The sequence below is a fragment of the Pantherophis guttatus genome, chromosome 4 (assembly GCF_059756535.1).
Source record: "Pantherophis guttatus breed Tessera chromosome 4, ASM5975653v1, whole genome shotgun sequence".
NCBI lineage: Eukaryota > Metazoa > Chordata > Lepidosauria > Squamata > Colubridae > Pantherophis > Pantherophis guttatus.
The window spans coordinates 968,066-994,216 of record NC_142066.1 but is presented as its reverse complement, the minus strand read 5'-3'; the positions used below and the strand labels follow the sequence as shown (position 1 = coordinate 994,216).

General features: G+C 54.0%; 2 protein-coding genes and 1 non-coding gene across 4 annotated transcripts; all 3 read left to right on the top strand.

The window, feature by feature from the left end:
* Positions 1-2,745: 2,745 nt before the first annotated feature.
* On the top strand, positions 2,746-12,198 carry EIF4A1 (eukaryotic translation initiation factor 4A1). The gene is made up of 11 exons (XM_034407248.3): positions 2,746-2,958; positions 3,711-3,759; positions 4,668-4,800; positions 5,648-5,787; positions 6,380-6,548; positions 7,611-7,720; positions 8,463-8,606; positions 9,048-9,185; positions 9,417-9,506; positions 10,932-11,011; positions 11,147-12,198. Exons 1-11 carry the CDS (start codon positions 2,936-2,938, stop codon positions 11,289-11,291), a joined length of 1,221 nt encoding a protein of 406 aa, XP_034263139.1. The 5' UTR covers positions 2,746-2,935; the 3' UTR covers positions 11,292-12,198.
* Positions 7,385-7,512, top strand: LOC117659139 (small nucleolar RNA SNORD10). Its single transcript, XR_004589389.2, has one exon. It is a non-coding gene; the product is annotated as a small nucleolar RNA SNORD10 (small nucleolar RNA).
* A 3,431-nt stretch (positions 12,199-15,629) lies between the features above and the next one.
* On the top strand, positions 15,630-25,137 carry CD68 (CD68 molecule). 2 transcript variants are annotated; one of them, XM_034407246.3, is made up of 7 exons: positions 15,630-15,719; positions 17,451-17,585; positions 17,981-18,540; positions 21,071-21,190; positions 22,421-22,493; positions 23,250-23,417; positions 24,077-25,137. In XM_034407246.3, the coding sequence occupies exons 2-7, from the start codon at positions 17,519-17,521 to the stop codon at positions 24,214-24,216; spliced, it is 1,128 nt and encodes a 375-aa protein (XP_034263137.3). In that variant the 5' UTR covers positions 15,630-15,719; positions 17,451-17,518; the 3' UTR covers positions 24,217-25,137. The 2 variants fall into 2 exon arrangements, with proteins under 2 accessions (XP_034263137.3, XP_060540711.2); XM_060684728.2 differs by lacking the exon at positions 15,630-15,719 and adding an exon at positions 16,788-17,031.
* The last annotated feature ends 1,014 nt before the right edge of the window (positions 25,138-26,151 follow it).

The following is a 26,151-nucleotide window of genomic DNA, read 5'->3' as shown; positions in this document are numbered from 1 at the left end:
AAGTTTCTCCTTAATTCCAGGTTGCTTCTCTCCTTGTTTCGTTTCCATCCGTTGTTCCCTTTCGGGGGCTTTGGAGAATAGTTTGACCCTACCCCCCCTTTCTTCTTTGAGGCAGCCCCTCAGATACAGGAAGTCCGCGACTTACAGCCACAACTGAGCCCAAATTTTTCTCTTGGCAAGCGAGACGTTTCTGAAGTGAGCCTGGCCCCGTTTTACAAGCTCTCTCTGCCACCGTTGATAAGTCGCCTGGTCGTTAAGCGAATCTGGCTTCCCTGTGGACTTCGCTCCGGTCGCAAAAGGGAATCGCGTGACCCCCGGGACGCTGCGACCCGTCATAAATGTGACCCACTTGCCAAGAGTCTGAATTTTGATCCCGAAAATGCTTCGAAGGTTGTTAAGAGTGGAAAAGGCTCCCAAGTCGTTTTTTTCAGTGCCATTGTAACTTTGAACAGTCACTAAATGAAGAGTTGTAAGTCGAGGTAGATGGCAATGGTCGGTTTCCCCTCTTTTGCCAAAGAAAGGGTCAGAGGCTCTTTCCTTGGCTGCCTAAAGCAGTGTTTCTCAACCTTGGAAGCTTGAAGATGGGTGGACTTCAACTCCCAGAATCCCCCAGCCAGCGCTGCTGGCTGGGGGATTCTGGGAGTTGAAGTCCACCCATCTTCAAGCTTCCAAGGTTGAGAAACACTGACTTAAAGGATGGGACTTGTAGTCCAACCACACCATTTTGAGAAAAGCTGCTTTGAGCCCCCGTCAGTCTTTTCTAGGTAGTCCTTGACTTACGACGTTTCATTTAGTGGCCACGGCCGCTTTTCACTCTTTTAAGACCGTTGCAGCATCCCCAGTGGTCACGGCTTGGCCATTGGACTCGTCTTAATGACGGTCGCCGTGATCCAGTGGTCTTGGGGTCCCCTTTTGCGACCGCCCGACGCGCAGTCGCCAGATCCGCTTAACGACCGGGTTACGAACCGCTGCAGCTGTTCACTTAACCACCGTGGCAAGACAGGTGGTGAAACGGGATAAAACTCAAGACGACGTTCACTTAGCGACAAGAAGTGTTGTGGTCGTAGGTCGAGGACTTCCTCAAAGCACGTCGAAAAGAAGGAGAGATTCATTTCCAGAATTTCTGGGCGCAAAGATGGCAGCGGAGGAAAGGGAGCCGGGTCTGCAGCCTCCAGGGGTCAGTCCTGAGGACCTCTTGGAGCCCCCTGGGACAGGCCAACCGATGAGCCTACCCCCTCGGGGGCTCCTGGCTGGTCAGTCCCTTAGCTCCTTCCCAAGGCCTGAGGAAGCAGCTCCGCAGACGAGGCCTTGTGGGTGCAAAAGGGGTCACCTGAGCTGCATCCCAGGACCCTCCCCTGCACTCCCCCTTGAGTGGTGGTCCCACCGCATCAGCAGCAATGGGGAGGGGGGATTCCTGGAAGGAGGAGGATGCTGGGTTTCCCCGAAAATAAGACATATGTGTGTGTATATATGTATGTATGTATGTTGGACTAGATGACCTTCAGCTGTTCATATGTACGTATGTACATACACACACCTATATGCATATACATAACGATTAGAAACTATTCTAAAAAGACGAGTTCCAGGTATGTTTGTCAACAAAGCAGCAGACATTCTGCCAGCTCCAGAACTAAAAGAATTACAATTTTATTCTACTAAGAGCTTTCGTCAGCCATCTGCTGACATCGTCAGAGTATGAAAACTACCATTGCAGAGATCTCCGCCTTTATAGGCCATTAAATCAATTTGCCCATTGCGTGCCAATGTTACGCCCTCTAACCCAGGAAGCCCCGGAGCCTCCCCCTCCAGCTGCAGTCTACCAGGTTTCCCGAAAATTAAGCCGTAATGAGTCTTTTGGAGTATATATGTATACACACACACATGCATATACACATATATGTATACGTGTGTGTGTGTGTTGCAAGAGACACATTAGGGCTTAATTTTGGGGGAAACCTGGTAGACTGCACCTGGAGGGGGAGGCTCCAGGGCTTCCGGGGGGGGGCAGAAGTTAAAAGTCAGGAGGGGGGGAGGGGGTCTTAAATGGGTTGGAGGTTTGTGGGGGAGGGGGAGCGCCTTCTGCCCATGCTCAGAGGTGGTGGGGGGAGGTTTCCGTGGCCCTTCGGGGAGCAGAGCTCGGGGCCCAGCTTGCAGCCCCACCGTCCGATCCCCTTTTTCTCGGGCCTTCGGGCCTGGCCGAGCCCTGGGCGCGGAGGGGACTCGGGCTGGAGTCTCCGCCCGGCCTTTGGCGGGGCGCTTTCCTTCCCTGCGACGTCGCCATCCGGGGATTCCGGGGTTGGGAACCCACGAATTTGGGGAGCGGGGGGTGCAGGACAGGCGGGAAAGGCCCTTGCAGGCCTCCGGGTCGTGGGAATGCAACTTGCGTGCACGGAAAATAGGGCGCGCCCCTGCCTGCCGTGTTTTGGGCAGGGCGGCTCCCCCGCCCCGGGGTCCTGCCGTGCCCCCTCCCCTCCCCCCCGCCCGGTGCACAAAGCCCGGCCCGGAAGCCTCCGCCGCCACCGGCCCCGCCACGTGCGCCCCTGCCCGGGCCCCGAAGGCCCGCCTCCGGCCCCTCCGACGACCGTCATTGGCCGGCCGAGCCTTGCGCAAGCGGGCCAACGGACGCGGTTTCCGGCCAATGCGGGCCCGGCGTTCTGCCTCTCCGTGACGTCACCGCGGCCGTCTCCCCCAATCAGCGGCCGCTGGCGTCACGCGTGACGGGCGGGCCGCTCAGCCGAGGAGAAAAAAGGCGGCCGAGCCAATGAGAGAGAAGCCGGTCAGGGAGATAGCTGGGCGTTCGGGCCAATGAGAGGAGCGGAGAGGCAGGGCGGGCCGGAACGCGACGGCCAATGGTCGCCGGGCCAGTGGGCGGAGCCCCGGCGGCGGTTATAAGGAGGCGCGAGGCGGGCGGGGCCAGGACCTTTTCCACAGAATGTCTGCGAGTCAAGAGAGCCGGTGAGTGAGCCCCGAGGCCTCCGCTAGGCCGCGCCGCCCGCCTCCCCCGGCCTTCCCTCGCCCGATCCCCGCGACCGGCCTTCGCCATCCCCCCTCCTCCTCCGCCTTCTCGGCGCCTCCGCACGTGGCCGCTCCCGCAGGCCGTCTCCCCCCCCCGCGGAGCGTTGGTCTCTCCCTCGCGGCCCATGCTGCGCGCGGCCCATGGGCGAAACCATTTTTCTCTCGGGGGGGGTGTATTTATTTTTTAAAAAAAATAGGCCTTCCCTTCCGAGGCCTTGACTGCGCCATTCGCGGGCGCGGCGCCATCCTTTCCTTGCGGGCCTTTTCCCACCCCGACCGCGCTGCCTTCTCGGCCTCCCCTTCCCCTTCAGCCGCTTCTCCCCTTTCCCTCTCTCCCTCCCTCCCCCCCTTCCTCCGGGAGGGGCCATTTTGTCTCTCTCTATTCCCCCCTCCCCTTTCTCGGACCTTGCCCCCACCCCCACCCCCAAAAGGGTCGGCGGGGCCCCCGGGCGAGGCGGGCGGCGCGCTCCCCGCGGCGAGCGCGTCCGCGTTCCCGGCCGCCCATTGTCCTGGCGCGGCGCATCCGGGAAACTCGGGGCGCGTGACGTCAGCGGGGCGGGGGCGGGGCCGGCGGCCTTAAAAGGGAAGGCGGAAGCGCACGTGGGCGGGGGAGGCGCCTGGCCGGCGGGGCGTCGCGCGGACGTTTCTCCCCCCCCACCCCCCATCTTGACCGCCTCCCTCCGCTCTTGCAGCTCCCGAGACAATGGCCCCGACGGCATGGACCCCGACGGCGTCATCGAGGTGAGGATATGGGGGGGGGAATCCCCTTTGCCCAGGCCTGGGAATCTGCTCCCTCCCCAAAGGAGGGGGGCCCGTTTAGGATTGGAAGGCCGCCATGCTTTCTCCCCACTTGGGGGGGTCAGGAAGCCTCTCCCCCCCCCCACTCACGGCCTTCCTATGGAGGATTGTCTTTCACAAACACAGAATTGGACTAATGGGGGGGGGGGTTCCATAGTTCCATCCAACTTGGGGGGGTGGCCCAGGCCCAGAGATTCCAGTTCCTCTGAAGGATTGGGCCCCCTCTCCCAAAGAAGGGTGCCTGCGCCCACCCACCCCCAGTTATTTGTGATAGGGGAAGGGGATCCATGGTTTCAACCCACTTGGGGGTGTCAGGAAGCCTGGCCCATTCATGGGGTTCCTATGAAGGATTGTGTCTCACTCACTCACTCACTGTTCCCTACTTAGAATTGGATTAATATGAGGGGTTCATAGTTGCATCCAATTTGGGAATCTCAGGCCGGAGATTCCAATTCCACTAAAGGATTCCCACCCCAAGAAAGGTGCTCCCCCTCCCCAATTTAGGAATGTAGTAGGGAAGGGAGGGGCATGGGTTCACCCCATTTGGAGATGGGAGGAAGCCTGGCCCACTCCTGGGGTTCTAGTTCCTGTGAAGGATTGTTTCCCCCCCCCTCCAAACAAGGGCGCCTCCCCCCCTACTTGGGAAATGATGTAAATTGGGGAAGGGATTCATGGTTTCACCCCACTTGGGGGTGACCGGGAGCCTGGGCTGGGCCTGATCCTAGAGTCCCCATGAAATTATATTCCTGGTTTTCTGCTTAGGAGTTGGTGTGGGGGGGTCCACGGTTCCACTTTGGGGAGAGGGGTTCCTGGGGTGCTGAGCCTGATCCCGTGTCCCCTTCTTCCCGCAGAGCAACTGGAATGAGATTGTCGACAGCTTTGACGATATGAACCTGTCGGAGTCCCTTCTGCGAGGAATCTACGCTTACGGTTTTGAGAAACCCTCTGCTATCCAACAGCGAGCCATTCTCCCTTGTATCAAGGGTGAGCCTAGATAAGATCACCAAAAATAAGAAGTCCCTGCCAGTGGACGTTTCTAGGCGACTTGAGCGCCGTTTAGCACTTGGGAACAATAGATGTTGCCTAACAATCTACATTCTGGTCCAAAAAGAGAACGCAAACTTCAGTAAAGGAAAATATTTGTAGCTCAGGGTTGACACGAGTCCTTGAGGCTTCTCCGAACTGGGTTGATTTTCTGGCAGACCTTTCATAACCGACTAGAGAACATCAATGCTACCGAGTGTGGAATTTGCAGACTCCCCAAGCAAACTGCACTAGTTCAGGTAATAAAAAGTCTGCATGGAAATAATCCAGCTCGGAGAGCACCAGGGACTCCTGTCAATCCTTGATCGGGAAAGAAAATGTGTCAAAAATTCACAAGTTCCTGGGGACGTTCTGCTCTGGGATTTGAATCTCCTAAGGATGGAAGAGAAAAGTTACACTAGAAGAGAACATTTGCTGCTCAGGCCTGAACTGAGATAGTTCAGCTGTGCTGCTCAGTTTATCAGTTGGCAAACTAGCTGTGGAAGTCCCCAAACAGACTCACATCTGGGGGCTCCTCTGTTTCTGGGCCTTCATCTCTCTTCCCCCCTCCACCCCCCCACCCCACCCCCCGCTAATGGGCAAAGAGGGGCCTCTCCCCGTGGCTGCCATCTTACATCTATCGGGGGGACAGGAGCAAGCCCCATTCATCCCAGGCAGCGTCCTTCCCAGTGGCTGCTCACTGGTTCATGCTGGGGAGGCACACCGAAGTGTATCTTTTGGGCGATGTGGCTTCTGTCTGGAAAGCCGTGGTTAACTCTGATTAACTGCCCTCCTTTTTCCTTCTCAGGATATGATGTGATCGCCCAAGCCCAGTCTGGCACTGGGAAGACAGCCACTTTTGCCATCTCCATCTTGCAGCAGATTGAGCTGGATCTGAAAGCGACCCAGGCCTTGGTGCTGGCCCCGACTAGGGAGCTGGCTCAGCAGGTGGGGCTCTTTCTCTCCATCCCTTCCTCTGTTGGTCTTTCCCATTTCTTTTTTCCCCTCTTTTCTTTCCCACCCTCCCTTTCTCTCCCTCCATTTCTGTTTCTGTTTCTTCGTCTCCCTGGGTCTCCCTGTTTCTCTTTTCTTTCCCTCTTTCGGTTTTTCTCTCTCTTTCTTTCTCCCTCTCTGTCTGCCCATCTCTTTCCCTCTCTCCATTCTTCCCTGAATGCATGAACGTGACTCCCGTGGTGTCAAAAGCGCACTTGTGAGACCGAGGGGGACTCGGCAACGCTCCTCGGTCTAAGCTTCACACCCGTTGGTGGTGGAGCCCCTCCAGTCCCCTGCTAACTGGGCAAAGAAGAGCCTCTGACCATGGCGGCTTCTTACATCTAGCAGGGACAGAGCGACCGCTTTCCTCATTCATCCCAGCACAGCGTCTCTCCCAGTGGCTGATGGCTGGTTCATGCTGGGGAAACAGGGGAGGCCGTGCGAATGGCAGGGAAACCCTCCAGGACATGGGCCCCTTTGCCCAGCCGGGCCTCCTCCCCACCTGTCCCTGACAGCATCGTTCTCCTCCTCTTCCTCCTCCTGACAGATCCAGAAGGTGGTCATGGCCCTCGGGGACTACATGGGGGCCTCCTGCCACGCTTGCATAGGGGGGACAAACGTCCGAGCCGAAGTTCAGAAGCTGCAGATGGAAGCGCCCCATATCATTGTGGGGACCCCGGGGCGTGTATTCGACATGCTGAACAGGAGATACTTGTGTGAGTACAGACTGCTGGACACACACAGAGCCTGGGAGTCTTGCGCACCCCCACCCCACACACAGCCCCGGCCAGAGAGGCCTTGGGGGCAGTTGCCTTGGGCTGCACGTTTCCCAAGAGTCTTTGTTTGTGGGAGGGTCTCACCGGCCATCTTGCCCTCTGCAAACATTCAGCCTCAGCTGTCATGAACTGGGGGGTGGGAGTGGGGAGGGGGAGGCTTCAAGGGAAAGAAAATTTGAAGTGCCCCTTCTAGAAATGTCTTGTTTGAATTTGATTGGACATCATGGGGGGGGGAAGTTAAACATGGGGATTTTGGCAAGTGATTTTCAGTTCTGGCTGTGCGCTACTGTGCAGGTAGTCCTCGAGTTACGACCACAATGGGGCTGAGCCCACAAATTTTTTTGGGCTATAACTGAGGCATTTGTTAAGTGACTTTTCCCCCATTTTATGACCTTTCTTGCCTTGGTTGTTAAGTGAATCACTGCGGTTGATAAGTTAGTAACCAAGTTAAGTGAATCCGGCTTCCCCATGGACTTCCCCGCAAAAGAGGATCACGTGACCCACAGGACTCTGCGACCGTCATAAATACGGGTCAGTTGCCAAGCGTCTGAAATTCTGCTCACGTGACCCTGGGGATGCGGCAAGGGCCGTGTGAAAAACCATGCGTCACCTTTTTCAGGGCCGTCGTAACTTCACACGGTCACTAACCAAACTGTTGTAAGTTAAGTCAAGGACTACCTGGAATTTGCTTGACTTCCAGTAAACTCTAAAATCTGGGGGGGTTAAGGATGGTTCTTACTTAGAGGTTCACACTGCGGAGAGTCTTCCCTGCTGCTGTTCCATGATGATTCCCCCATGCGTGTCATCTGACCCCGTGCCCCGATTTTTCCCCTCCGGCCCGCGTTCTGCTGGGCAGGGGGAGGAATCCCCGGAGCCAGGGGGAAAGTGATCATACCTGGATAACGTCCCTGAGACCAGCAGCTTTCGGCATCCTCCTCCTCGGCCGGCCCTTCCTGCAATCGGCCTGCCTGAGTTTCTTTCTTTCTTTCCTTCCTTCCGCAGCACCCAAGTTCATCAAGATGTTTGTGCTGGACGAAGCCGATGAAATGTTGAGCCGAGGCTTCAAGGACCAGATTTATGATATATTCCAGAAGCTGAGTGGCAACACGCAGGTGAGGCACCCCCTGAGGGGCAAATCCAGCCATTCCTTGGAGGGGTTAACTTCTTCAGAGCCACAGTGGTTAGGGTGCAGTCATGCAGGCTCCTTCTGCTGGCTGCCTGCAATTTGGCAGTTTGAATCTCCCCAGGCTCAAGGTTGACTCAGCCTTCTGTCCTTCCGAGGTCGGTAAAATGAGGACCCAGATTGTTTGGGGGGATAAGAGGCTGACTCTAAACTGCTTAGATAGGGCTGTAAAGTGGTATATAAGCCTAAGGGTCAGTGCTGTTTGTTGAATTTACTTGCCCCCTCTCTCATTATGGGGGGAGGGCTACTCTAGAGCAACCATCTTCTGGGACGGGGGGTCTCCAACCTCAGCAACTTTAAGGCTCTATTAAACTCCCAGAATTCCCCACGCCCATGCTGATGAGACACATTCTGAGCAAAACTCCTGAGGTTTATTAAGGGGTGATGGTCTTCTCTTCTTCCCAGGTGATAAACCTCCAAGGACCCCTTTTAAAGGGGTCTTTCACCAGCCCCAGTTCACACTGCCCAATTCAGAATCCTTTTTTGGGAGCTCGGAAGGCTGGGCCGGCCCTAAGAAGAGTTGGAAGGGGCCTTGGAGGTCTAGTCCAGCCCCAGTTCAAGCAGGAGACTAGAGAGCAGGGGTTACAGTGGGTGGGTAGGAAAGGGGGCTTTGGGTAAAGCAGGGAAGAAGCTGAGCTCTCCTCTCTTCCCCCCCCTCCCCAAACGCTTAGGTGGTCCTCTTGTCTGCCACCATGCCGATGGATGTGCTGGAGGTGACGAAGAAGTTCATGAGGGACCCCATCCGGATCCTAGTGAAGAAGGAAGAGCTGACTTTGGAGGGGATTCGGCAATTCTATATTAATGTGGAGAGGGAGGTGAGCGCGCAGGAGGGTTTTCTGGGTGGGGGGGGGCTTCACATTGTGGTGATTTCAGGAGCTTCTGACTGGGCTGCGCAAAAGCCCCTGGAACCGGCCTTCCTTCCCCTTTGGAGTCCAGGTGGCTGCAGAGTTCTAGTACACAGCTAGATTTGGTCAAAGGCCAACCCAAAAAAGTAAAGCCCCCTCCCCTAAAAACACACAGCCTCCGCTTTGGCTCCGTCCTACAGTGTTTGCATGGGACGCCTGTTGATAGGCTCTCTCGACGTCCTTTCCTTGCCCATGTTTCATTATCCACTGCACTGATGATGTTCCCTAGTTGGGTCATGAGATTCCTGCAAGAAGACCAAAGCCCCAAGCCCAGCCATCAAGGACCCCACAAAATGTTCTGTTTCATTCCCTTAATTCTCACGCCGCCTCCGCCTCTTCTTCCTCTTTAAGGAATGGAAGCTGGACACCCTTTGCGACCTCTACGAGACCTTGACCATCACCCAGGCGGTCATCTTCATCAACACCCGGAGGAAGGTGGACTGGCTGACGGAGAAGATGCACGCCCGGGACTTCACCGTTTCGGCCATGGTGGGTGTGGGCCCTGTCTTGTGTGTGAGGGGTGGGTTGGATTCTGCCCACCTCGGAAAAGGGGTGGCAGAGGCTCCTCTCCCTGCCAGCTTTAGAGAGACCCGGGAGTTTTTCTCCTGCATGAATTGGCGGAGGGGAGGGGGGCAGCGGAGTTAACAGACTTGGTTAGCTTGCAAATCCTGGTCTTTGGTGTGGGGAGGGAGTAACCTCCTTGGGCCTCTTTCTGCCCAGCACGGGGACATGGACCAGAAGGAGCGTGACGTCATCATGAGAGAGTTCCGCTCCGGATCCAGCCGGGTCCTCATCACCACCGACTTGCTGGTAAGTGCCAGGAAGGTCCTCCCCTCCCCTCCTTCCCCAGGGAGATTCCCTCTCTGCCTGGCCGGTGCGGTGCCAATGGCGGATTGTAGCTCCTGGGCAGAGGAACGGTCGAAAGGGGCTGCTTGACTCCACGGCTGGCACCCCCTGAGGTTCCCGGTCACTTTGTAGCAGCTCACAGTTGGATCTCCTCTCCCGCCAGCGGTTCTTTTGGGGGGGTGGGATGGGGGAGACATTTGGGCTTCAGAAGAGCAAGAGTTGGGAGTTGCCAAGGTGGGAGGCCCTCTGCTCCAGGATGGCTGCCAGGAGGCATTTCAGAAAGGAGAGATGGGGAGGGGAAAGGGGGGCTCTCCGGGTAAAGGAGGAGCAAGACAATTTGGGCTCAGTTGTCGTAACTCGAGGATTGCCTGCGGAATGTGCCAGACGGCCCACAACTCTTTGGGCCGAGACCCACAGTTGGAAAAGGGGCAAAGATTAGTACAGGTAGACTACAGTGGAGCACAAAATTACTTTCTTGCCATAGTTGTTAAGTGAATCCCTGCGGTTAAGTTAGTCACACAGTAGTTAAGTTAACCTGGCTTCCCCACTGACTGCTGGTCGGAAGGTCGTAAAATGGGGATCACCTGACTCCCGGACATTGCGACTGTCATTAATATGAGCCAGTTGCCCATCATCCGAATTTTGATCACCTGACTCGGGGGGGGGGGGGGGGACACTGCAAAAGCCCAGAAGAGGAAGAAATGGTCCTGAATCGCATTTTTCGGTGCCCTTTAAACAGTCACTAAATGAATGGTTAAGTTGAGGACTACCTGACTAGATGACCTTTCTAATTCAACCCCCCCCTTCTCGCGCAGGAGACCCTAGCCCAGTGATGGCTAGCCTTTATGCCCATGCCCATAATTCTATGTGCCGCATGCACGTGTGACCCCCCTGCTCCACCCACTCCTGGCACACGATGGCCTAGTAGGCCTGTTTCTCTCTCACACTTGGCTCCAGAGCCTTTCTAGGAGTCTGGGGAGGGCAAAAACAGCCTTCCCCACCCACTACCACCCCTCGGAGGCCAGAAATGGCCTGTTTGCCAACTTCCGGTGGGACCAGAAGGGCCCATTTTTTGCTGTCCAGAGCCTCTCGGAGTGTGGGGAGGGCAAAAACGGCCTTCCCCTCTTCCCTTCCCCCCCCCCCAGGCCCTCCAGAGGCCAGAAACGGCCTGTTTCCCTACTTCTGGTGGGCCCAGAAGGCGCGAAAATGAGCTGAGCTGAGCTCGCGTGCCCACTGATGTGGTGGCACGCGTGCCATAGCTTCACTATCACGGCCCTAGACCCTATCATGGCAACTTCCAAGTCAACAGAGTCTGATTGCTAATGGGGGGGCGGGGGCTGGCAAGGGCCGGGGCTCCTGTTGAAAGCAGCTGCCTCTTTTTCCCCGCAGGCGCGAGGCATCGACGTCCAGCAAGTCTCCCTGGTCATCAACTACGATCTCCCCACCAACCGCGAGAACTACATTCACCGGTAAGGAGAGGCTCTCAAATGGCGGTGGGGGTGTTGCGTCTCTCTGGTCCTTTCTACCCGCTCTCAACTCATCCTTTTCTCTCCAATCCCTTTCTCTCTCTCTCTTCCTCCCCACCCCCTCAAAAAAAACCCCAGGATCGGTCGAGGCGGACGCTTCGGCAGGAAAGGCGTGGCCATCAACATGGTGACGGAAGAGGACAAGCGCACCCTGCGCGACATCGAGACTTTCTACAACACCTCCATCGAGGAGATGCCTCTCAATGTGGCCGACCTCATCTGAGTGGCCTGGGGAGGGGGGCACTGTGCCGCGACACCCCCCGCCCCACCCACCCACCCGCTCCCTCCCCTCCTCCCGCCCCGAAAAGTTAGAGGCACAGTATTCTCCCGTTCCTGCCTTTCGTTTTTTGTTTTGTTTTGTTTTGTTTTCTATTTTTGAGGGTTTTTTTTTTTTTTTAATTATTTTGGCCTTTTGAATAAATGTCACTTTTGGGGGGTTTTTTTGGAGGCAGATCGAAAATCTTTTAGTGTTTACTCCGGGCGCCTCGGCTGTGTCTTGTTCAACCTCTCCTCTTCTCCCCCTCCCTCCCTCCCTCCCCCCCCAGCCTTCGTGTCCTCGTTTTGTAGCCCCTCCCCCCGTCTTTTCCCCGTAATTGCAAAACAGAGGTATCCTTTCTTCTTTTTTTGTTGGGGGGGGGAACCGGACGAAGAGTTTCCCAGGAGCTAGGCCTTTCTGGCTCACTGCTGCTTTTTCCCGCCCTGCCTTTCCCAGGAAATTAAAAAAAAAAAAACTTAATTTTGTAGTTTTTTTTTTTTTTTTTAAATTTACGAATCTTTCGACAAGAATCATGGTGCTAAAACGGAGAAACAAAAACAAAAAAAAAAATACAAGCTTGAGAATCAAAAACCTACCTCACCAGGTCAGGGTTTTTTTTCTCCCGGTCTAAAATTCAAAACAAAACAAAAAATTGCCAAGACGTGTGGGTTTTTTTCTCCCTCTTTCTCTCTTTCGGAATGAGACCTTCCCCCATCACATTTTTTAAAATAAAACCGAAAAAAAGAACTTTTTTCATACAGCAAAAAAAAAATAATAAGAAATCTGTGTTGCCACCTTTACCTTTCTTTTGTATAGCTATTATTTATTCAAAAGGAGACTTACAGTGACCAAAATAAACGTGAACTTGAGAAAAGGCTCGGCTTGGAGTGAGTTTTGTAAAATGGGAGGAGGGCCCTTACTGGTTTTTACTGGTTCCTGGGCTCTTTAAAAGATCCCAAAAATGGGATTGGGCTGCAACATTTGGGAAACTGCCTGGATGGCCCTGGGCGTTTCTCTACTGGTAGTTTTACTTAGTGACTAGTTAACAGTACCATAAAAGTTTTCATACTTAATGACCAATTTAGCATCCCCCATGGGCAAAATTCGGGCAACTGGCACGTGGCCACCATTGGTAACCTCCCCAAACCAGCTTCTCACAAAGTCAATGGGGGAAGCTAGATTTGTTTAACGACTGATTTATGTAGTGACAGCACTGATTTGTCTAATAACTGGCCAAAAATGGGGTGCCACTCAAGTTCGTTCTGTTTGTTGCAACAGAAATTCGAGGCTTCATTGTCGTAAATTGAGCGCTAGATGCAATGCATTTTAAATCCCATGATTGGAAAAGAGGCAAAATTTAAAATTGAATGAATGAATGAGCTGGAAGGGACCTTGGAGGTCTTCTAGTCCAGCCCCTCCGTTGAAGCAGGAAAACCTATACCCTTATTTCAGATAAGTGACTGTCCAGTCTCTCTTTGAAAACCTCCAGTGATGGAATACCCATAACTTCTGGTGGCAAGCTGTTCCACTGGTTACTTGTCCTCACTGCTAGGAAGTTTCCCCTCAATTCCTTTTTGCATAAAGTTTTTTATTTTATAACATAAAAATTCAAATTTTTGGTTAAGCTCTGTTGTCTGGGTACAAACAACGTAGGAAATGATCATCAAAGTGTTTACAACAATGTTCATTACATTGATATCCATAATACTGATACTTGCTTATCCATTTTAACAAAACTCCCTTTTTTCCATTGGTCCTTTTCTTATATTTCCATGTTTCTAACTTCTGTTTTTGTCAGCTAACCAAATAAGTCTCAAGTCAAAAAGTTCAATTTCTTCCTTTTCCTTAATTGTGTTAATCTATCCGTTTCTGCACATTCTAATATTTTTTTAAATCACATTTTCATCTGTAGGGATCTCTTCACTCTTCCATTGTCCAAATACAATTCTGGCTGCAGAATACATGTAAGATCAAATATTTATTCCCCTTGTCATGCTTTTCTGGTAAAATGCCCAACCAAAAATATTTCTGGCTTTATCATTTTTTCCAACCATACATGTATTTTTGTCCAATATATTTTTTTTTTTTTGCTTTTGGGCTTGTCCCCCACATGATTATGTGAAGCAGATATCTGATGGCATTTCCAACATTTAGCGGACATGCCCTTAAACATCTTTGCCAACCTTGAGGGTGGGAAATGCCATCTGAACCATTTTTTAAAAGATTTTCTTTATATTGCAGTTGACATTATCATTTCTATCCCACAGTTTCTGCCATTTATCTAATTCTATTGTATAACCAAAATTTTTTTAGCCAGGTTGCTTCTCTCCTTGATCAGTTTCCATCCTTCAGGTGCTTTGGAGAACAGGTTGACCCCCTCCTCAAATACTGAGAAGCCCATCATGTCACCCCCCAATTCCTTAGACTAACCAACCCCAAAACCTGCAGCCGTTTTCCCTACATTTTATCATATATTCTTATGAAATGTATTAGGTGCCTATCTGGCCACGGGGCTCTTCTAGGGGGCTCAGAATCATAACAGAGAGAAAGAAAAAAAGCTTAAACCAAGTGAAAGTAAAATGGAGCAGTAAAATAACCAAGAAAAAAAAAAAAGAAAATACATCCATATGGTTAAAAGTCTTAAGAGATTCTCAGCCATCCAGGTTGTCCCAAAGGTGCTTTTTCTGGAAGCGAGTGGACCTTCTGCTTTTTTTCTCCTTTTTGAAGACGTTTCGCTTCTCATCCAAGGAGCTTCTTCGGCTCTGACTGATGGTTGGGGAATATGGAAGGATTTCTATTCCTTGCAAGGATGCCAATGATCAGCTGTCTGCAACATCTTCGGACATCAATATGATTAGTAAAACACACAAAATAATGCACTGGATGGGAGACATAGCAGCCATTTTCTAGAGTGGTTGACTTGTGAGAAGTTGTACGGCTTCCTTGCTGAGAACTTACGGCCTACGGCCCCACCCTGACCTTGAGCAAGACCAGGAGGAAGTGAGACGGGGGCTTTCCTTGCGGGGGTGGGGTGGGGGGGGCGGCTGAGTCATCCATTGGGCTTCAACTCCCAAAACCGACAGGGCCTTTTCCAAGTTGGATCAGCCGGCAACTTTTAAGATTTGTTTGGACTTCCAAATCCCAGAATTCCCTAGCCAGCAAGGCAAGTCTTTAAAAATTGCCAAATTTGGAGACACACACACACACACACACTCGGTCTGGGGTCTCCTGCTTGAGCAAGGGTTGGACTAGACGACCTCCAAAGTCCCTTCCAATTCTTGTTATTCTCCTTGGGGCTGCCCGGCTTCCCCAGCTCCTAAAAAAAGGATTCCGAATAGGGCAACATGAACTGGGGGGGGGGGAGTGGCGAAAGACCCTCTCCCCTTGAAAAAGGGGTCCTTGGAGGTTTATCATCTGGAGGGGAGGGGCTCCAAGGGAAGAAGACCCCCCCTCTTCAATAAACCTCAGGAGTTTTGCTCAGGGGGTGTCTCAGAGATTCTCAAGCCACCCGGGACACTTTAGGAGGTCTGGACTTCAACTCCCAGAATTCCCCAGCTGGCCCATGCTGATGAGGCAACTAGACTGGGTTTTTTCTTTGAAGACATTTCGCTTCTCATCCAAGAGGCTTCTTCAGCTCTGACTGGATGGTGGACGATGGAAGGATTTCATGGAAGGACCCACAAGGAATATCGATCCTTCCCTTCCCCTTCACCATTCAGTCAGAGCTGAAGAAGCTTCTCGGATGAGAAGCGAAACGTCTTCAAAAGAAAAAAAAGCCAGAAAATCCAGTTGCCTCCAGAAAAAAAAATGCACCTTTGGGATGTGGGTCTCATCAGCATGGCCGGCTGGGGGAATTCTGGGAGCTGGAAGTCCAGACCTCTGAAAAGTTGCCGAGGTCGGACAAGGGGAAGCTTCAAACAGGCTTGTGGATTTCCAACTCCCAGAATTCTCTGCTGGCTGGGGGGATTCTGGGAGTTGAAGTCCGAGTGGCCGAGGTTGCAAAACACACAGCAACCTTTCAGCGAAAGGACTCCCAGAACTGCCCAACCGGTCGGTCTCTAGGACCCACAACGGGTGGCACCTCCATGGCCCTTTTATCTGTACCCAATTAAATTTTGTTTATGTCTCCGGAGGGGCCAAAGTCCAGGTGATCCGACCTGCCGCAGGTGTTCCAAGCTGTGGCCTTGGGAGAAGGGGCGGCTCGGTTCTAAGGGTCATTCCCCAGGCCGGGAGCCACCCCGCACACACACCCCCATCCAAAGGGGAGGGTAGCATGCCCGCCCTTCCCCTCCCCTCCCCGCTTTCTGTTCACCTTCCCTTTCTGAAAGAGAAAATAGAGACCGCTTTCGATGGGATCAGTCCCTCCGTTCATTTGCCAAACTCAAGCCGCCTGAGGTGAGTAATTGTGGGGAGTGGGGGCTTATAGGGGGCAATAGACCTCCTTTGGCTGGCTCAGACAGGCCAGTCCTCGACTTACAGCCACAACTGAGCCCAACATTTTTGTTGCCAAGTGAGACACACTCTACGACTTCTCTTAAATTAGTCGCTAAGTGAATCCGTAGACTCTTGCTTGTCAGAAGGTCATAAAAGGAGATCCCGGGACACGCCGACCGTCATAAATGTGAATCCGTCGTCAAGCGTCCGAATGTAGATCACATGACCACGGGGGAATGCCACAAAGGTCATAATAAACCTATTTATTTCAACTAGCATGAGTTTAATTTTAAATTGATTTTAAATTGGGTTGTTTTAATTTAGGGCCAGAATATTTAATTATTTTAATATTGTTTTTAAATTTTGTATGCTCTGTTTTTACTTTGGCTGTGCACCGCCCTGAGTCCTTTTTGGAGAAGGGCGGTATAGAAATTTAATAAATAAATAAATAAATAAATAAGGGTGAAAAACGGCCTTTTTCAGCGCTGTTGCAACTTCGGTCACTAAGCAAAGTGTTGTAAGTCGAGGACTACCCGTAAGGCACTGATAGGGTTCCCCTAGTTTGGGGAATGAAACGACTGCAAGGAAACAAGAGAAGCCGGGGAGCACCCAGGACCTCTGCCAACCCAGAAGCGGGCATAAGAAACTCACTTGCTTACTGACGATGGCAGGCACCAGGGGGTAGCTGCTGGGCAATGGCGGTGGGGGGGTGGGGGGGAAATCCCAATTTCGCCCCCTCTGCTGATGGGGGGGGGGAGAATCAGCCTCCACTCCCAGGGGCGTTTGGGCATCTCAAGCCCCCCTCCTTTCCCCCCCACTGGGCTCCCCTCAAAGACCAGAGCTGGGCAGGCATTTTGCCTTAATGGGGACATTTCGTGTGGTGGTGTGTGTGTGTGTTGTTGTGTGTTGTTGTGTGTGTGTGTGTGTAAGGCCTGGCCCTCCACCTGTTTTGTTTGCCAAGAGAAGCCACAACCCTCTTGGTCATATGAGAGTCAGGCCTCCATCTGCAAAAGAGGAAGGGGAAATGCTGATTTTGGAGTCCGAAGCCGCCATGTGAGACCGACTCCGATGACCTCTTCGCTTGACCCTCAATGGAGCCCAGGACCCCGGCCCTCCCCCTCCTCCCCCTCCTCCTCCTCCTCTTGGCTTCCTGGCACCCAGGATGTGGCAGCCTCTGCCCTTTGACCCCACCCCCCCCACTGCGCTGGCACCCTCCACCAACCCCCCTCCCCATGGGCAGGGAGACTGAGGAGGGGGCTTTTGAGAAGACCAGGTGGGCAGCGATGGGCTTGAGCAGGGGGTTGGACTAGAAGACCTCCAAGGCCCCTTCCAACGCTCTTATTCTGTTAAAGGGGTGCTGTGGGGAGGACACGGCCCCTTCCTGATTGACCTTCCAAAGAGGGGAGGGGAACCCACCCCTCAGCTTCGAGCCCACGGCCCACGGGAGGGGACGGAGAGGGGGGGGAAGGCAGGAAACGTGGCCAGGAGGGGATGCTGCCTTGTCAGCCAGGTGTCTCTGCTGCGCATGAGACGCCACGGCCACAAACCGAGCCGTGGCTTCCGCTGCTTTGCAAGAGGGAACAGGGGAACCAACCAACCCCCCCGCCCCAACATTCTGCCCCCCCCCCGAACTGACTCACACTTTGTCAAGGCAGCAAGTCTCATTTCCTTCCCCTTCTTCGAACCTTCCAGGCCGGGCAGGGGGGCCCCTCAGAGTCCCGTGAGCGTCAGCCCTGCGAGGAAGACCTTCGGAAGGAGCGATGCGGCTGGCCAAGCTCTCCGTGGGGCCCGTCCTGTGGCTCGCCGGCTGGTGCCTGCTGGCAGCAGGTTGGTGGTGGTCTCCCTGAAAGTGGGGGAGGGAAAGGGGGGCCTGGCTGCCCTGAAAATGGGGGAGGTTGACCTGGGGCTTCCCGGAGGAAGGAGCAAATTAACGCACACACCCCGGAGCCCCCTTCCTTTGGGTCCAGGGGAGGGGGCTTTCCTCGCAGGACCCCTGCAGGGGGCACTCTGGAGGGAGGGAGGGATGGGGTCCCAGCCTATTCCCCCCCCACCCCAAAATAGCTGAAGCGATGTGCTGTAGGAGGCACAAAGCAGAAGGAATCGGGGAGGGGGACTTGAGGGTGAGCCTGGCTGGGTGGAGACGGGAGGGGGGGGCGGTTTAAGCAGCTCTGCCCACAGATGCCCCCCTCCCCCACTGACCGACCTGGTCTGCTCTCTCACAGGTGAGCCCTCGGGGCAGGAGGACCCCCGGCAGCCCTGCTCCCCACAATTGGGCTCCGAGAATTGCCCCAGACCCACAAAGTCAGCCCCTCTGGTGACCTCGTTCACCAAGACCCCCACCCCTCCCTCAAAGCACACCACCACCCACCACCATCGCCGGCACACGACCGTTCCGGCCAACCACACCACCAGCCACCCTGCCACTACCACCACGCCCAAGAAGCCTACCACCACCCACCACGCCACCACAGCCCCTGCCAACCACACCTCGGCCTCCCACCACACCTCGGCCACCCACACCTCGGCCTCCCACCAAACCAGCCACCCCACCACCACAGCCTCTGCCAACCACACCTCGGCCTCCCACAACACCACCGCTGCCCACCACACCACCGCGGCCCACAACACCACGGCCGCCCACACCACCGCCGCCCCACGGCCCACCCAGCCACCGAGCGTGCTCGTGGGGAACTACACCGTCAAGCAGGGCGCCAGCATCTGCCTGCGGGCAGAAATGGGGCTGAAGATGCAGATCCAGTACGCAGACCAAGCCAAGCGGCAGGTGAGCACGGGTGGGGGTTCCGGTGGGTCCGACGGGGTCGGGGGAGAGTGCCCAGGTCCCAAGATCTGCTGGCACCGAAGAGACTTCCAGAACCGCCTTCCTCCCTGGAGGCCGAGGTCCTCTCGCTCGCTCGTCGGGCAAAGGGCCTGCATTGCGAGCTTTACGGCCTTCCTCCGCTAGCTTAGGCCGGCCACGCAGCGGCATGCAACGGATTGTGTGGGTTTCCTCCTTTGTACCTGCTTCCGTGCTTAGTTCTGTCCTGGCAGAGTTAAGCAATCAAAATAAAGCTGGAAGGGACCTTGGAGGTCTTCTAGTCCAACCTCCTGCTCGAGCAGGAAACCCTACCCCATTCCAGACCAATGGTTCTCCAGTCTCTCTTCTTAAAAGCCTCCAGTGATGGAGAACCCACAGGTTCTGGTGGCAAGCTGTTCCACTGGCTAATTGCCCTCACTATTGGGAAATTTCTCCTTGGTTGGTTCCAGGTTTATTTATTTATTTATTTATTTATTTATTTATTAAATTTATATCCCGCCCTTCTCCCCGAAGGGACTCAGGGCGGTGAACAGCCGAGAATTAAAATAACATGCAATATAAAAGTTAAAATAATTAAGAATAAATTAAATTAAACGGCCACCCCAATTTAAAACCCCTAGCAATACAATTAAAAACCCCTAAAACCTATTCAGGCCAGGCCGGCTTGCTGAAATAAAAACGTCTTCAGGGCCTTACGGGAAGTGCGGAGATCCGGAATCAGCCGTATTCCGGGAGGTAGCTCGTTCCAGAGGGCGGCTGCCCCCACAGAGAAGGCTCTCCCCCTGGGGGCCGCCAGCCGACATTGCCTGACCGACGGCACCCTGAGGAGGCCCTCTCTGTGAGAGCGTATTGGCCGGTGGGAGGTTATCGGTAGCAGCAGGCGGTCTCGTAAGTACCCCGGCCCTAAGCCATGGAGCGCTTTAAAGGTGAGAACCAACACCTTGAAGCGCACCCGGAAGACCACCAGGAGCCAGTGCAGCTCGCGCAGGAGAGGTGTTACATGGGAGCGCCATATAACCCCTCTGTGGGGGTCAATGACTCGCCCCCAATAGCCAGTGATGGCACCAGCTGGCTATATCGGGATGCCGGCATCCACAGCCACTCGGTCTTGGAAGGATTGAGTCGGAGCCTGTTCCTCCCCATCCAGACCCGCACGGCCTCCAGACACTGGGACATCACTTCAAGGGCATCATTGGGGTGGTCTGGGGTGGAGATGTACAGCTGAGTGTCATCAGCGTACAGATGGCATCGCACCCCAAATCCATGGATGATCTCACCCAGCGGCTTCACATAAATGTTGAACAGGAGCGGCGAGAGGACCGACCCTTGTGGCACCCCACAAACAAGGCGCCTCGAGGTCGACCTCTGCCCCCCTGCCAACACAGACTGCGACCAGTCGGAGAGATAGGAGGAGAACCACCGCAACACGGTGCCTCCCACCCCCAACCCCTCCAGCCGGTGCAGCATGATACCATGGTCGATGGTATCAAAAGCCGCTGAGAGGTCTAATAAGACCAGAACAGAGGAGCAACCCCTATCCCGAGCCATCCAGAGATCATCCACCAACGTGACCAATGCCGTTTCCGTGCTGTACCCAGGCCTGAAGCCGGACTGGCACGGGTCTAGATAGATGGTTTCATCCAGGTACTGCGGGAGTTGTTGTGCAACCACACTCTCAACAACCTTCGCAATAAAGCGAAGGTAGTTAGCCATAACAGCCGGGTCCAGAGAGGGCTTCTTAAGGAGGGGCCTCACCACCGCCTCTTTCAAGGCAGGCGGCAGAGAAGCATTTATAATCCTCTGGAGCCAGCCTCGCGTAACCTCCCAGGTAGCCAGTACCAGCCAGGAGGGACACGGGTCCAGTAAACATGTGGTTGCGTTTAACCTCCCCAGAATCCTGTCCACGTCCTCAGGAGTCACAGGATCGAACTCGTCCCAGATAACATTCTCAAGGCCCGCCTCAGCCACTCCGCCAGTCAGAGTCCAGGCCTTCCCGAATCCGAGTGATTTTATCGTGCAGATACTGTGCAAAATCCTCAGCCTGCCCTTGCAAGGGGTCCTCCCGCGCTCCCTGATGTAGGAGGGAGCGGGTCACCCTAAACAAGGCGGCTGGGCCGTTATCTGCCGATGCAATAAGAGCGGAAAAGTAATCACGCAGGTTGCTTCTCTCCTTGCTTAGTTTCCATCCGCCGCTTCTTGTCCTGCCTTTGGGTGCTTTGGAGAATAGGGGGACCCCCTCCGCTTTGGGGCAGCCCCTCAAATACTGGATGTTCCCCCCCACCAGTCCTTCTTTTCTCCAGACTGGCCAAACCCAATTCCTGCACCCGTTCTTTGTATGTTTAATTGAGGGCAGGCGGGCACGGAGGTGGCACTGCAGAGTGGAGCAGCCCCATTTCATTTGAGGGAAACGGAGGGTCTTCCAAGAGGTGGGCGGAGGCTCCTGTATGCCATCTCTCCTTCCCTCCTTCCTTCTCTCCTTCCCTTCTTCCTTTTCCAGGTCTGGGGAGCCTTTGCGGTGCAGCCCAACCACACCAACTTCTCCGGGACGTGTTCCGACAAGACAGCCACCTTGAAACTACATTTCCCAGAAGGCTTCATTCTCTTCACTTTCGAAAAGGTGCAGGAGTGGGGCCGTGGGAAGGACAAGTGGGGGGGGAAGTGCAGGTTGGAAGGGACCCTGGAGGTCTTCTAGTCCAACCCCCTGCTCAAGCAGGAAACCCTATAGCCAAACGTGGCAACTTTTAAGAGTTGTGGACTTCAACTCCCAGAATTCCCCAGCCAGCCAGTCTGGAGACCCCCTATTATAGCACCATTCCAGACACATGGCAGGATTAGGTCACATCTTGAGGCAGCAAGCTTCACGATTAGAGGAAGTCCTCGACTTACGGCTGTTCGGTGAGCAATCGTGCAACATTACCACAGGGCTGAAATTTTTTTTTTAATTTACAAACGGTCCTCGCATTTCACGACGGTTGTTTGTGTCCCTGCGGTCGCGTGATAGTTACATCACGGTCAGTGGGGAAGCCCGGCTGGGAAAGTCGCCATTCGCACGATCAAGGGGTGTCTCGGTTAATGACTGCACCACTTAATGACCAATTTGGTTGTAAGTCGAGGACCGCCCACAGTTGGGGGCAAAGTTTATTCAATTTGAGTTTAAGTTAATAAATAATAACTTTGCGGGAAGAGGGTTATGTTAAGAGGGTTTATTGGTGTATTGATTTCACATTTTCTAACGTTCTGCCAGTTATGCTTTCCTGGGTGACGGGTTGATCTGAAAATATAATTTGTCTGCAATATTCTCAGACTGGCTGCCCGGCCGCCCTCCCCCCCCCCACCCCCATGACTCATTGGGCAGTTCCCGGCTGGCTCCACCACCCCCCACCCACCCCCCACCCAGTCAGATTTGGGTGACTCACTGGTCCTGACTGAGAGTGGCTCTAAGACCGGTCAGCTGCTCAGAGGCATCACATGCCAAGGAAGAACTTTTTTTCTCATGCTTGGCAGCTTTCAGATGTGGGGACTACGACTCCCAAATTCCCCAGCCAGCAAGTCCTCAATAGCCATCTGAAAGCTGCAGAGTTTGAGAGAGGTTGGTCCAGTAGTTCCTGGAAGGGGGGGGGCACAATGGATGAATTTGGGGAGTGGGGGAGAGAGTAGCTTTGGTCTCTGCCAGCCCCACTTTCTAGGGCAGGGGTCTCCAATCTTGGCAACTTTAAGCCTTGGCGGACTTCAACTCCCAGAATTCCCCAGCCAGCTGGAAGTCCGCCAAGGCTTTAAGTTGCCAAGCTTGGAGACCCCTGCCCTGGGGGAAAAAAACACACACAAAAAATTCCCCCTCTTTCTACAGAACACAACAGAAAAGGCAGCGTACCTGAGGCAGGTGGAGGCCAACCTCACCTACCAGTTCCCCCAGGCGACAGGTGAGCAGCAGGCGAGGGGTGGGGGGGCTTGGGGGTGGCGGGGGGGCATCCTCAGTGCCCCATGGCAGCTTTGGCGGGGTCTGTGATGCCCCACAGCTCTTAGAGAAAGAGACGGGGGGCATTCTGTGTGTGGGGGGGGGAGGGTTTCTCCTGCAACCCCAAATTACGGCCACACGAAGCCCCCACCTCAGCCTCCGTCCGACTCACACGCACCCCTCGTTGGCACCTAGACCCCAGAGTTTTGTCCTTGACTTACGACACTTCATTTAGTGACCGTTTGAAGTTACGACATCACTGAAAAAAAGGGACTTACGGGGGTTTTTCGCACTTATGAGCGTTCCCACCGTCACACGAATCAAAATTCGGACACTTGGCAACTGACTCGTTTATGACGGTCACGGTATCCCCCTGGGGGAGGGGGAAGTCTGGTGACCCCCTTTTGTGACCTTTGGACCAGCGAAATTCAACCGTGAAACCAGATTTGCTTAAAAACCGTGTGGCTCACTTAGTAACAGCAGTGATTCACTTAACAACCGTGACCCGTAAAAATGGGGCAAAACTCACTTCACAGCTGTCTTTTGGGCTCAATTGTGGTCACAAGTCGAGGACTGCCTGTCTAAGCTTCCAGAGAGGCAGGGAAGAGCTGGATTTTGGGTGGGGAGCTGCAGGTGGGATTCCCCTGAAGGGGGACGCTTAGCGTGCCCACCGCCCAGATGTCCAACGTGGGGCCACTTCTCCACCGCTTTGTCTCCGCAGAGAAGACCTTCAGGGCCAACAACGCCTCCCTCCGGGAGTTCGCGGCCCCCCTGGGCAAATCCTACCAGTGCCGCAACCGCAGCCTGGCCCTGAGTGAGAACTTCCGCCTGACGGCCCTGAGCGAGCGCGTCCAGGCCTTCCAGCTGCAAGACGGGAAGTTCGGGGAAGGTAAGCGCTGGCCTCTCCGATTGGATGGAGAGATGGGAGCTGGGCGGGAAAGGATCCTCCCAGCTCCCATCTCATGAAACCGGGGGGTGTCTGTGGGGGGGGGGTGTCTCCAAATTTGGCCACTTAGAAGACAGGTGGACTTCAACTCCCAGAATTCCCCAGCTGGCAAAGCTTGATCAGAAATCAGCATGAATGACACAAGAATAACTTATCAATGGTTTTTGATCGGGTAAATTTCTGAGTAGACGCTGGGAATGCAGATGTAATATAACTTCAATTCAGCAAAGGGAAGAAACAACCTGTGGGAAACCGATGTGCTGGCTGGGGAATCCTGGGAGTGTGGAGACCCCCGATATGGAACATAGCATCATAGCCTAGGAAGGGGGACCAACCCCCTGCCCTCGGCTAACAGATCCGGGCTTTTCCCCCCCTTTCCTTTCACCGAGTTTTCGGGTTCACAAGTGCCTGTTTGAAGACTAGGAGGAAGCTCCTCGCCCATTCTTACCTCCCTCCGCCTTGATCTGTGTCTCCTGAGGCTTCCTCAACTAGGGGACCGACCAGCCCCCCTCCCCCTTTTCTCCCCATTACCTGAAATTCCAGGGGGGGGGAAAGGACACATTTTTCTGCCTCTGCCTCAGTTTCTTCTTCTGCCTTTCCAGCGGAGGTCTGTTCCGAGCAGAAGCGCTCCGTCGTCCTGCCCATCGTGGTGGGTGTGGTTCTCGGCGTCCTCATCCTCATCGTCCTCGTGGCCTTCGCCGTGGGACGGTGGCGAGCCCGCACGGGCTACGAGTCCCTCTAAGAGCCCCTGGCGACCCCCTTCCTTGAGTTGCAGCTGGACCAGCTGACGGAGCCCTGCGTTTGAGTCTTTTAACGAGAGCCACCGACGGACAGAAAGGCCAAGAGAGAGAAAATGCCAGACGCCAATCCACTGCCATTCCTTGGACTGCCATTTGAGGACTTTCAGGGGGTTTTAGCTTTTTTTTTTTTTTTTTTAATTGTGCTGCTTATGGCGGGTGGAGGGGGGAAAGGCAGGATGTTAAATAAGCACAGCTAGTCATACAGGTAGTCCTTGATTTACCACACTTAGTGACCGTTTGAAGTGACGACAGCCCTTTAAAAAAGTGACTTATAATTGTTTCTCACGCTTAAGACCATTGCAGCATCTCTACAGCCATCGTCACGTGATCAAAATTCAGTTGGTAACTGACTCAGAGTTATGACTGTTGCAGTATCCGGGGGGGGGTGTCCCCTTTTGCAACCACCGACCAAAAAAGCCAACGGGGGGGGGGGGGAGCCAGATTCACTCAATAATAGCAGCCATTCCATTAGCAACTGTGGCAAGGAATTCACTGAATGACTGTCCCACTTAGCAATGGATTTTTTTTTCCCTCCAGAGAGGAAACTGTGAGAAGGGAGGCAAATAAATTGGATAATAATAGTAATAAAATAATAATAAAGAGGAATGAGCAATTGGAACGGAAGGCGCACCAAGGCGTTCGTTGAGTGGGGCTGCCCCCAGGCCTTTTACGCAGCTGACTGGGCGGGGGGGGAGGGACGCTTTCAAACTCGACGTAAAGCGGGTGCAGTAAAGAGGAAGGAACCTGGTAGTTGGGAGGGAAGGAGGGAGGGAGAGTTTGCTTTGACCGTGGGAATAAAACCTGCGGTTTCCCACTTTGTGCCCAGCAAATCAGTTCATTAAAGACCTTGGCGTGTCTTTTCATTTCCTGTCTTTCTTTTAATGTGGAGTTTTAATTTCATGTCTGCAACAGCCCCCCCCCCCTTTGAGCTCCTGTGAATCTCTCCTTCCGCGAGCAGGAGAAAGCAGACCCCTCCCTGCCTCTGGAAGAGACCCCCCCCCACTAGAATCCTCCCACTGAAAGGTAGGCCTGCCTTCTCCTTCTTCAGAAGGAAAGGAAAATTTTAAGAAACAGGCCGCAAATCATTTCCTGGGTGACGAATGGAGGCCTCTGCCATGGAAAAAGACCTACCTGGGCGGGTTAAAAGCAGAATGACATATAGGTACTCCTTACAACAGTTCCGTTTAGCGACCGAAATGACAATAGTACTGAAAAAAAGTGACTTAGGACCGTTTTCCACACTTATGACCGTTGCAGCAGCATTCCCCATGATCAAAATTCAAGACGCTTGGCCACTGACTCGTATTTATGACGGTTGCGGTGGCCCGGGTTAGGATCACACGATCCCATTTCGTGACCTTCTGGCAAGCAACGTCAATGAGGAAGAGGGATTCATGTTATTAACACCTGCAGGCATTCCTTTCACAACGGCGGAAAGGAAGGTCGTAAAATGGGGTAAAACCCGCTGAACCAATGCCTCGCTTAGCAGTAGAAATGTTGGGTCGTAAGTCGAGGACTACCTGCGAGACCCACAGCTGAGTGTTTTGGTCGAGGAGGGACGGAGGGAGGAATCCGAGCCCCCTGCAACTCCCTCCCTGGCTCCCGGCTCCCTCTTTGCCCAGGCGTGCCTGGGGTGACAGCCAAGCTCAGCCTGGTGGATTTCAGGCTGCAGTAAAAAGAACAGGAAGTCCCGCCCGGTTTGGCTTCCCAAACGGGCCCACAGGTTTCACTTCATTATTATTAAGCAGGGCAGGTAATTACAAGGGTCAGAAGAGGTCACCAGCAGAAAGCACTATAGTTAGTCCTTGACTTCCAACCGTTTGTTTAGTGACCGTTCGAAGTTACAACAGCGCTGAAAAAAGGGACTTTTTCGCACT